We start from the raw sequence: 12,199 nt of genomic DNA, 5'->3' as shown, positions 1-12,199 counted from the left end.
AGTGCCTGATAAATAAGAACATTGTTCTTATCTATAAGATAAGCTAAATTTGGCTTTAACTATGCAAAACATTTTTTTCTCTTAATTTGTTGAAATGTATCATTTGTTACTTTACTACACAAACGTTGTGCTTTCTTTCATAGGGAATATAGAAAGGCATAATTCCAAATCTCACTAGACACCTCTCAGCATCGCCATTCACGGGCTTGCAGACGAAAATTTCTCCGGAATTTTATTTTTCTCACATATTTTCCTGAATTTGTACCGATGTGTCGGCTTGACAGGCTTTCTGGTAGTATAGACTTGACAGCCAGGTCTTATTTTTCATTGGGCACCGCCTTTTTGGTGCGAACGAGACGCTATATTTGTGAAAGCGAAGCCCCTTTTCATAATTATGCGTCGTCTGCTGCAATGTTTACGTGGGAAAGGGGGAGGGGTCACAAGTCAGATTCTTGATGTTCTAATCTTGTTGTAACTTTGTTATAGACTTACGGCTGTACTGTAGCTATGTAGCCTGGTAGCCAGGTCAGCCAGTGTCTCCATTAGCGCAGACCGTTTTTTTACGGGATCGGTTTCAAATATTTTACTTTGCTTTATACGAACAGTCATTACGTTAGCCTAGGTGCCAGACTGTTTCCAGGTACTGTATAGTAAACTCTTATAACGTTATATGCAGCTAGCTCCTCCTCGGCTCCAGAGCTAACGTGTCCCCAAGGAAATTTTACCACAGACCCCTCAGTCAGATTCAGATCAACATTTTCTAAGGCCAGGAAAATTAAATCTTTGGGCTTGCTTGTTAACTGTATTGGCCCTGGGAACAGTCTGGCACCAGGTTACTAGACTAAGTATGTTTAAGGTTATAAGTATGAAAGATTTTACGGCCAGGATACCAGACCCATAACACGCTTGTTCCAGCGTACCTAACTCAAAGGTATTGTGGTCTAATTTCCATTGGGCATGTTGGCCCTCCAGGAGCAAAACAAAATTGGTGAAAGCCCTGGAAACAGTCTGGCACCCAGTCTAAAGCTTTCAGTGACGATTTACACATCATCACTAATGCATTGGGAGGGGGGGCAGTCATGGTCAAGTTTGGGCCAGGTTCGCGTCTGTCCGTCAGGGAGGGTCAGTTCAACCCACAGGTGGCCAGGGACTTGTTCTTCTACTATTCCACAGTATTACTGGCCCTGTTCTGTTTTAGGATCCTGATCAAAGTCTCCCTGTGCTTGTTTCAGTACTACTATGTGGTGAGGGAGAACCGGAGACTGGCCAAGAAGATATACAAGGACATACACAAGGATGTAGGTGGTAGGTGGGCTAATCTGTTTTGGTGTAGTGTGATTTTGTATGATGTGGCCACATTATGACACATCAATTCAATTTGTTGGTTCTCGGATTTATGTGTCTTGTTAGAGGGTCATGGTGCCTTTTCCCACTAATGCCCTTTAATTGAAGCCTGCCACTTTAATTCCTTATTTCCAGTCATACACATACCTAAGACTTTATTAGGAGCTACATTGTAGTTATGTGTGATCTGAGGGTTGTCTAATTGTATTTTGTCATTTCAATTGTTCAAATGTGTTTGTATGAAATTTATACTGTGTATGAAATTTATACTTTAGCTTGTGGCCCTCAGGACACGTACATGTACAATTGTTACAAGGTTATCTGATATGCCAGTGACAATTTATATTATACTTTGTAATTACTGAATTCCTCTAACTGCATTCACAGACAAAAAAGGCAGTGATGAATGCACAATGGGTTGTTCTCTAGCTGTCGTTTTGACAATGTTAAAAGCTAATGCATGCTATTGCTAATGTTGGCTGTCTAGATCATTATGTGCATGTTGGACCCCTGTATTTGGTATGACCCGGGAAGGCATCTCTGTAATGCTGCTACAACCCCGGCAAGGGTCTGAATATACCCGACCCTGTATGTCCGACCGAAATGTCTCGTCACGACTACGATATTGAGACGGATGTCGCCGTGAACCTGATCGTGCTCGCCGCACTACTGTGCTTCCGTCTCCTCATCAAAGCGTCCCTGTGCCTCTTTCAGTACGTTTACGTCGTCCGGGAGAATCGCAAGGAAGCCAAGCGGATAAACGCGCTCCTTCACGGCAACGTCGGTTCGTTGATACATACACAACTGACACCTGACCTATGGCCTCATTCCTTCTGCATGACTTGCTGCGACAACGTTAGCTCTATTTTTGTAGCGGACAAGATAAATGTAGTTGTCTGGTTTACGTTGCACCATTGTTGCTCTGTGTCTTCAGTTTCACAATCAGAAGTATCATGTTCAAGTGTGATATTACTACATTGCACAGCTGTGCTCCTGATTTATATGAAGTATATGTATGCGACATTTATTCTACACACAGCGGTCTGCCCTTTTCCTTGTCCCCTTCTGATGGTTTACCCAGAGGTCTTCTCTGTGGTATTCTAGTCAACAAATAGTCCCTGTCATGCAGGAGATCAGTCTGTTTGCTTGTGTGGTGATAGTGCTTTACACTTCTGTCCGAATATTTCTACGTTGTCTCCTGCACCACTGCACAGTTATGTTTGCTGCAGACCACTGCCTCAGCCAGAAAAGGAACACAATCTTGGATATAGGTTTGTATCTATAGACCGTTATAATCTGTACCCAGGTTACATATGCAAGACTACATATAGAGACGTCAGAGGTGGTTATGTAAGTTTTATAAAACTGCATTTCTGTCTAATTAAGCAGGCATGGAACTAGGGAGTTTTGTAGCACTGGTGATCTTTCAAGTCTTCTTTCTGCTGTTTGCAAAATGTCTTCTGCATTACTGGTCTGTTATATCCATGATGCACACTGCTGACCAGGATAGGGGCAAACCAAGTGATGCTGTTGTACAGGGAGGTCTGTATGGCTACAGGCTCTATATTTACCAAATAGGGCTACAGAGAGTTAAGTATAGCTTACAAAGATAAGCTACATGGCTTGTGGTGCCAATATGAACAAGCATGGTCCTGGGATTCGTGTTGTTTCTGCTGATTGTGTATGTTGCAGTGCGGGTGCTTCTGGAATGTGTTTTCTACCACTGCTCCCTGTTCTATGACTTATATAGCCTGTACCGGAGGGACGACATCTTGGTAAATGGTTGGTGTCGGTTTTCATTTCATGTTGCAATCCTCTAGTGTGACTCACAGTAGCGAGACTCAGAGGTCAGAATTCTGTTATCTGATACTGTTTTCTGGCAAAGTGATCAAACTCTCTGACCCTTCTAGACTAGTCATGATTGTGGCAAATGGTTCAATGTTTGGAAAGTCATCTTGCAAATTTGATATGGAGGAAACTACAACATAATGTGTATGGAGGTTACTCATCTGGGAGTATAATATATATAAAATGTTATAGATTTTGATAAATTTGTACACCTGTAAATCTGACTATATTTGGCACATATCAAAAACTAAATGTTGGAACCCTTCAAGATTAAAATAAAGGTCCTGGAATAGGATGTCTCACAAGACAAAATCTGCCCAAAATATAGTACATCCCTGTATGACCGCACTGTTACTAAATGTAATTTTATTGGTATGCCGATCAAAACTGGCACTATCATTGGTCAGAACAGCTGGCAGGGAATTCAAAGTCATGTGAGAAAGATGTGAGGTTTTGGCACAGTTCCTACAGCGTCACACAACAAAACATGTGACCTTGAACATGTGACGTAAACCTCAAGGACAACAACTAGCCATCTCTGAATGATGATCTAGAGGTCATACGTTACATAATATTTATTAGATTAAAATAACACCATAATTCTTTACTTCTATTCATATTTCAAAAAGTGGCACTGCTATTGAATCATTAAACTTGGACATATAAACAGCTCCGTCCTTACATTTTAAGAGGTCACTCCAATTATATAACATTGACAAATGAATTATGTCTTTTCATAGTCAGATAAAAGTTTTTTTTGCATTCTTATAACAAGGTCACATGAGAAAAACACATATATCTCAAGGTTAACAACAACATAGTTGTCCTGAATCTGGGTGAGAAATGAAAAGGCAGGGTGCCAACTGTGGAAAGTCCCAGCTGATGAGCAGATAGAGGTCCAAACCTTGTGACTTCTTGGTGTTTGTGCATTGCCACTATTTTGGTCTCGTAAACAAGATAAGGGCTGCATGTTGCCAGTATATGAGAGGTAAACATCGCATCACAACTTCTCTGGTTCTATGTGCTACTGAAGTTTTCTAGTGCACTCTCCTTTAAGAATAAGGTGCTGAAGTGTTGTGTGTCTCAGGGAAATTTTGAAAGCTGATATCAGTGTTGCCTTCACGAACCAAGAAACGGGGCTGCAGTCATCTTAAGATATTTTGGAAGGTGTACTTGCCACTGAGACATTGTTGGAAGTCGATGGCTGGTGCAGTGTGTGTAGTGACTACCAGTAGGAGTATCTGTCAGACTGGTCAGATTGGTTTGTGTGTTCGGACAGGGACATGGGCAGACCGGTACCCCCTGCACGACGCAGCGTGCTGCGGACAGGTCCTCCTTCTACAGAAGCTTGTGCAGGAGGGAGCCAACGTGAACGCTCGCACGCTTAACTCATTCACCCCGCTTCACGACGCGTGCCTGGGCGGACACCCAGGGTGTGTAAAGATTCTGATTGGAGCAGGAGCACAGGTGGGCAGTAGCAGAATGTGTTACAGGTGTACAATGTCATGTATGTCACAGTCTTAACTGATGTCCACAAGAAGGGCTTTTGATTCAATACTGTTTTTAGGCAACACTTTTTAATGGAAATTTCAATGTACTCGTAATGTTTCAATATGAAACTCGAGCTCAAATTATGCTTTTGAGTTCATCGAAAGATATCTATGTTCAATCATAGTACAGCAACTTTTCTTCCTGAACTGTTATCTGTTTGTTTCTTTGAAATCAAAACACAAAATTTAATAAGAAATTTGATGATGTACACATTTTTTTCAAGCCCTTAACTTAACTTAAGTTCAGGCTGTGACAAAATGGCTACTATGAGGCCACACCAATTTGTTTTCTTGGTGGAAATATAGTGAGCAGTATGACTGTTTCAAGTGCATCAACTAGCTTGATGTCCAGTTTATTGTGGTTTGGGCATTATGCAAATGAACTGGTGTGGCAAGGTGTGTTATATAGTTAGTTTCTAGTGTCTCTAACCCATTACTTGCACACAGGTTCTTACGAGGAGTCGTACCTCCTACACGACGCAGCAGCTAATGGCCAGGCCCATGTTTTAAGAACCTTAATTGAACAGGGGGCCAACGTAAACTTCCGTACCCCAGACTGGTGCATGCCCCTGCATGAGGCCTGTCTGGGGGGACATTACCACTGTGCACAGGCTCTCATCAAGGCTGGGGCTAAGGTAAGACCCCGGGGAACCTCAGGTTCAGGACTGTTTTCAAATTGTTGCTCAATGCTGTCAAACATGGCTGTCCTACCACCTCCAGTCACAGTACTAAAACTGTGTGTACTCCACACATATGCTAACATACCTGTCCTTGGTGCTGAACACTGTCCACACATATGCTAACATACCCGTCCTTGGTGCTGAACACTGTCCACACATATGCTAACATACCTGTCCTTGGTGCTGAACACTGTCCACACATATGCTAACATACCTGTCCTTGGTGCTGAACACTGCCCACACATATGCTAACATACCTGTCCTTGGTGCTGAACACTGTCCACACACATGCTAACATACCTGTCCTTGGTGCTGAACACTGTCCACAAACATGCTAACATACCTGTCCTTGGTGCTGAACACTGTCCACAAACATGCTAACCTACCTGTCCTTGGTGCTGAACACTGTCCACACACATGCCAACCTACCTGTCCTTGGTGCTGAACACTGTCCACAAACATGCTAACATACCTGTCCTTGGTGCTGAACACTGTCCACAAACATGCTAACCTACCTGTTCTTGGTGCTGAACACCATCTGTATCTTTTACCAGTTGCCTTTGCATTTACCTTGAGTTTGCCTTGCCTAAACCAGGTTTGACTGTAATTGCCATGTTTTTCTATAGCTAGAAAAGGGAGCGAGAACACTGATGATGAGGAAGTGGAATAACTGTGGAAAAGAGAAAAGGTTTAGAGGAAAAGGGATGATTTATATCTAGAAATATAAGTCACTCATGACTTCATGTCATGACTGTAAGTAGGCACACTTTATAGAGACATCATTACTAAAGCTGTTGTGTCGATGTTGAAGTTGAACCCACGGACCATAGACGGGGACACGCCCTTGACCTTTGCCTGCTCCAGAGGAAGTGTTTCCTGTGTCAAACTGCTGTTGCACCATGGGATATCACCCGACCCCGGACTCTTTACCAAGTCACCGCTCCATGAAGCCTGTTTTAATGGTACGCTGTTTGTTTCATTAACCCCATGGCCATTTATGTTTTGTTTTAAGGGTGTTTGCTTGTATGTCCATAGTTGTTCAAATACTGGAACAGTAATTAAATCACAGGAAGTGAGGGAGTGGGAAGAGTTGGTGTAACTGCAGACTGATAGGAAGATCAAATTGGAGATTAAAAAGTACTTAGGCTGTGAGAAAGATACAGTGGAATATGCATGCATAGAATCAGATAGAAATTTGTAATTATAATAACTAAAAGAAGTAGCCTGAGTGTCAGCCTTGTTAGCTTTCGTCCGCTACCCAAGATCCGCTCCCGTTGGTGGCGGGGAGTGGATCTTGGGTAGCGCACTAAAGCTAACAAGGCTGACACTCAGGCTATAAAAGAAGAAATTACAACAACTCTGAAAACATTGAGGTGTCAAATTTACAATTTCTTGTTTGTTTCATTCCTTCTGCACCTGCATTGCAATACGGCAGGGTTTGCCAGAACAGATAAAAGTTTTCCTGCTACATATTGCAATTGTTTGCCCAGAGCATGCCTGTTGGTTTTTACATGTTGTTCTTGATCTGAGTGTATCAGTGAAAGGTTCCAGGCATGTCTGGATGGAGATGCTAGATATTTGTCCTTGTTTTGACTGCAGGTCGACACGAGGTTGTAGAGGTGCTGATTGAGGCAGGAGCAGATGTGGAGACTGTAGACTCCCAGTACGGCAGTCCTCTCCATGTGGTCTGCAGCAGGAGTTATCCAGAGTGTGCAGAACTGCTGCTCAGGGCTGGTAAGGAACACTAACAGCACGTCATGACATAAACAGGTACAGGTACACAGGTTTACATTCAGGGCTGTACAAATGTACCTGTACTTGTACCTAAACAAACCTGGCCAGTCATCTTTAGAACTGCTGCTCATCAGGACTGATACATGTTATCAACATAAAGGTGACTTCATGACTTCTGTAGCATGTAATATGTACATTTGTACAATGTACCTAAACAATTAGTAAATACAGGCACAGAATATGTGCAAAGGTTAGGTGTAACAGTTCATCTGGTATTAAGATATGTACATCACAGTATAACAGCTGCTGCCATACTGTGTGCCCACAAAGCTGATGTGTTACTCCAAAGATTGGTTATACAGGCTATACAGATACAGATACAGAGGCTGGTGTGTTACACTGAAGAGTGGTTATACCGGCTAATATAGTGCATGTATATAGATTCAGATACAGAGGCTGGTGGGTTACGCTTAAGTTATAATACATGTACAGATACAGACTTGATGTTGATAAACAGTAACTGTTATCCAATGTACATGTCAAAAAGGTCCTAAAGATCTTTTCCAGCACATCTAACCTGTACACAGGCTGTAGACGTTGACTTGATACATGTATGACCAAAGAGGTTGAAAAAGTGTTTTTTAACAACAAGAATTTTTTTTGCCCAGGTGCTAATGTTAATGCAACCAAGAACTACGAGACTGCGCTGCACGTGGCGGCGAAGACGGGGAGCGCGGAGGTGGTGCAGGTCCTACTGGAGTACGGAGCAAACATCAACGCTAAGGACATCAGTCAACAGAGACCTGTCGACCTGACTGACCCTGGGTCAGAGGTCAGGAAGATCCTCACATACAGAGATGGTGAGTGCCTGAATAATCCTCACATACAGGATATTACAATGTACAGCGTACAAAATTGAGATGACAGAAAAAATCCCATATTATTGAGGAGTATTTGAGGAGAGTCACATGCACCTCAAGCATGTTTAACTTTAAGGACACAACACTTACTGAAAATGTCAGGGGTCCTTCTCAGTGTGAGTGGTTCAGTATGGGTGAGACCAGGCCTGGGTGAGACCTTACAGTCTGGTCTCAGGGTTGGCATCTCGAAAAGGTGATACCGATAGTCATCGATTGTTATGTCAGTTCTTCCACAAATGTTATAACTCTGAATAAATACTTTCAATTGATTTTGCAATTTTTCTCAGCTCACCCCAGGCACCTGATGCAGCTGTGCCGACTGAGGATACGCCACCTGCTGGGCAGGGAGAGAGTCAAATATGTACAGCTGCTGAGGCTGCCTCCCCTCCTGCAGGACTATGTACTGTACAAGTTTTTAGAATGATCTTCAGATCTGAATAAGGCTTAAGGCAGTTCACAGTTTTGAAATTACCTCCTCAAAGACTTTGTCCCGTACAAGTTCTTTACTAAAATTGTCTCTTGTTTAAAAATGTCTTAAAATGTCTGAAATGACTTCCTCCAAAGCTAGGTCTTACAGAAATTTAAAAAAACAAACTTTATATGTTTTACATACAATCTTAAAATTTCAAAAATATGATGATCATTGACCAGAACAAATAACTGTATGCAGTTGATATTGTATGTATTTTCTATAAGTATCACTTTTCTGTAAATTATGTTAAGGTGGAAAATGGGTAATGGCAGGTTGAACACATGTAGTTAATGCAGTGAATGATTCATAACAGTTTGATGTGTATACAATGTAGATAACTGCATAATGTATTCTGTTTAAAAAATGCAAGTGAGGTAAAAAGATATGAATTGAGCATATGTGGCAACCAACCGAATGTTTTATATTGTAATACAGTTACAGGAATGTAGTATGTGCAATTGTATGTGATGTGTAAAAATGTGAGAATGGGAAGTGAGGGGTGGAACAAAAGAAATGTAGATAACAAGCAACAATGCAAGATTTTCTTTTAGAAGACTCCTTTTAAGAGTTGTGATAGTATGAACAAGTCCAAGCATTTACATTTAAATCCTGTACAGTTAAAGAATATAAGATTTTAAGATAATCGGAGTTTAAAAAATGAGTGCAATAAACTTCAAACAGTATTCTTTTCTACTGCTGCAATTATTTTGTTGCGATTATAAAATGCTCTGTGCATAAATTGCTTATCTTCCAGGCACCCAAAGTGTTTTCAGGGCGGTAGAACAGTTACTGGATTGTTAGTGTCAATATCCATATAATATTTGATTTTCGCCTGTTCTAAAAAAATCACCTCGGTGGCTCTGGCCTGGGTACGTAGTCCATGGAAGCTAGTGACAGTAGGGAGCTGGCAGTAAGTATGGATGATGACAACCTGGCTACCAAACTTTCTCCACAGAACTCAGTACAGTGCCGACTCACAAATGTTGCAAAAGTCACTATCACTACTGCAAATTTATTAATTTTGACACAAGCCCTCCCCTTCTATCCCCTGTGGGCTAATTACACTCACAGGAAAGCTTTGATATGAAAGTATAATACTCATTGCAATACAGTAACAGGGGACAGGTTACAACTGTCTGGAAAAAAACTTCTACTACTACTACATGTACTACGTACTACGCTAAGTATTTACGCTAGTTATAAGGGCTAAGCCATTGACACTACCAAGGTACAACCAGACAAGCATTCAAGAATGAAGAGGGTTCATTCATTCATTCAAAAAACAAGAAAAGTCCATTCAAGTACATGTACAATGTATTTTATTTCACACAACATGAACAGTCCACTAACTTAAGAAATGTAACAATTACCCGCTATCTACCCAAGGCATTGTCAGTAGGGAGAGCCACAATCTCTTGGTTGATTGCAAGGCGTTGAATATGTTGCAATGATACTCAGAGGGATATTTCTGGTGGGGCCCTCACCAGCAATGTCACTCGGAATGTCATCGAAACACATTCAAGCACCTTACCAACAGCCAGGAAACAGTGATTATCCCTGCCAACAATAGTTCAGGTACACAGAAGGAACTGTTACATTTTTACAATAACACGCTAATTTACTCAAGCAACTGGATAAAATCATGAATCAGAAAATTATAAATCAGAAAATCATAAATCAGAAAATCATAAATCAGAAAATGATGAGAGGTTGTCCGATGTCGTCACCTTCACCTATGAAAAGAAAAAAAAACGAGAAAAGTCAATTCAAGTACATGTACAATGTATTCTATTTCACACAGCATGTCTGTTTACACACAGCACGTGTACAGTCAGGCATTCATTCGTCAGATAAACAGTACTGGTGGAGGCATGACAGGAAGTTAATGATTTGTGATGCAAAATTTTTGTCAACTAAAAAAAGTAACAGTTACCCTTCCCCAAAGCATTGTCAGCATGGCGGCAAGACATCGTCAGCATGGCGGCGATCTTCATGATGAGAGGTTGTCCGATCTTCACCTATGAAAACTCAAAAAGAGAATAGTCAATTCCGTACATGTACAATGTATTTTATTTCACACAACATGAACAGTCTGGTGGAGGCATGACAGGAAGTTAATGATTTGTGATGAAAAATTTCCGTCCACTGAAAAATGTAACAATTACCCGCTATCTACCCAAGGCATTGTCAGTAGGGAGAGCCACAATCTCTTGATTGTTTGCAAGGTGACTTGAATATGTTGCAATGATACTCAGAGGGATATTTCTGGTGGGCGCCTCACCAGCAATGTCACTCGGAATGTCATCGAAACACATTCAAGCACCTTACCAACAACCAGGAAACAGTGATTATCCCTGCCAACAATAGTTCAGGTACACAGAAGGAACTGTTACATTTTTTCAGCTATAAAATCATAAATTATCAAATTACATCGATGAAGGTTAGACAATAATATGCTAAGTTACTCAAGCAACTGGATAAAATCATAAATCAGAAAATCAGAAATCAGAAAATCATAAATCAGAAAATCAGAAATCAGATCCAGTTGCTTGAGTAACTGTTTCCACCAGATATTAACATTTTACAAAAAAAATCACAAATTAACTAAATGCAAAATCACAAATTAAAGACATGCACAAAATACATAACTCGGCAGCCGAGTGATGCCCTCCGGCATCACTCGGCTGGTCGTCGGGTCGGAGGGCATCACTCTGCTGGTCGTCGGGCCGGAGGGCATCACTCGGCTGGTCGTCGGGCCGGAGGGCATCACTTGGCGGGTGGAGGGTATCTGAAATTACTCAAAAGAGAATAGTCAATTCCGTACATATACAATGTATTTTATTTCACACAACATGAACAGTCTGGTGGAGGCATGACAGGAAGTTAATGATTTGTGATGAAAAATTTCCAGTACCACTAACTTAAGAAATGTAACAATTACCCGCTATCTACCCAAGGCATTGTCAGTAGGGAGAGCCACAATCTCTTGGTTGATTGCAAGGCGTTGAATATGTTGCAATGATACTCAGAGGGATATTTCTGGTGGGGCCCTCACCAGCAATGTCACTCGGAATGTCATCGAAACACATTCAAGCACCTTACCAACAACCAGGAAACATTGATTATCCCTGCCAACAATAGTTCAGGTACACAGAAGGAACTGTTACATTTTTTTAGCTATAAAATCATAAATTATTAAATTACATCGATGAAGGTTAGACAATAATATGCTAAGTTACTCAAGCAACTGGATAAAATCATAAATCAGACAATCATAAATCAGACAATCATAAATCAGAAAATCATAAATCAGAAAATCATAAATCAGAAAATCGTACATCAGGTCCAGTTGCTTGAGTAACTGCTTTTTGACATGAAATTACAACTAGTCTGTCCCAGTCCGTCTCTACCAGACCAGAAAAAAATCACAAATAAACTAAATGCAAAATCACAAATTAAAGACATGCAGAAAATACTTAACCCGGCTGGTCGTCGAGCCGGAGGGGATCACTCGGCAGATCGTCGGGACCGAGGGCATCACTCGGCGGGTGGAGGGTGTCACCCGAGGAGAGTGCAAGCCGATGGTCGGGCCGTGGCCGCGGTGGTCGGCGACCATGCAGACTGTGGCAGGAGGACGGCCTCTCCGGCGGG

At 41.5% G+C, this 12,199-nt stretch overlaps 1 protein-coding gene across 9 annotated transcripts; it reads left to right on the top strand.

The window, feature by feature from the left end:
• Nucleotides 1-230: 230 nt before the first annotated feature.
• Nucleotides 231-9,388, top strand: LOC109468034 (ankyrin repeat and SOCS box protein 13-like). Of its 9 annotated transcripts, XM_019766248.1 has the most exons (8): nucleotides 990-1,139; nucleotides 1,233-1,298; nucleotides 2,059-2,128; nucleotides 5,190-5,377; nucleotides 6,234-6,384; nucleotides 7,022-7,156; nucleotides 7,825-8,016; nucleotides 8,364-9,388. In XM_019766248.1, the coding sequence occupies exons 1-8, from the start codon at nucleotides 1,080-1,082 to the stop codon at nucleotides 8,498-8,500; spliced, it is 999 nt and encodes a 332-aa protein (XP_019621807.1). In that variant the 5' UTR covers nucleotides 990-1,079; the 3' UTR covers nucleotides 8,501-9,388. The 9 variants fall into 9 exon arrangements, with proteins under 9 accessions (XP_019621813.1, XP_019621804.1, XP_019621806.1 ...); XM_019766254.1 differs by lacking the exons at nucleotides 990-1,139; nucleotides 2,059-2,128 and adding an exon at nucleotides 231-292; XM_019766245.1 differs by having other exon boundaries at nucleotides 982-1,298.
• Nucleotides 9,389-12,199: the final 2,811 nt, after the last annotated feature.

Source organism: Branchiostoma belcheri, unplaced genomic scaffold (assembly GCF_001625305.1).
Source record: "Branchiostoma belcheri isolate BF01 breed outbred unplaced genomic scaffold, Haploidv18h27 scaffold19, whole genome shotgun sequence".
NCBI lineage: Eukaryota > Metazoa > Chordata > Leptocardii > Amphioxiformes > Branchiostomatidae > Branchiostoma > Branchiostoma belcheri.
The sequence above is the reverse complement of the archived record's forward strand: the minus strand, read 5'-3'. Positions and strand labels throughout refer to the sequence as shown.

Coding starts and splice junctions, on each gene's coding strand:
- LOC109468034 (XM_019766245.1), top strand. CDS start 1,080: ATGGTCAAGTTTGGGCCAGGTTCGCGTCTGTCCGTCAGGGAGGGTCAG. Junction 5,378..6,233: donor TCATCAAGGCTGGGGCTAAG/GTAAGACCCCGG, acceptor TCGATGTTGAAG/TTGAACCCACGGACCATAGA. Junction 8,017..8,363: donor GATCCTCACATACAGAGATG/GTGAGTGCCTGA, acceptor AATTTTTCTCAG/CTCACCCCAGGCACCTGATG.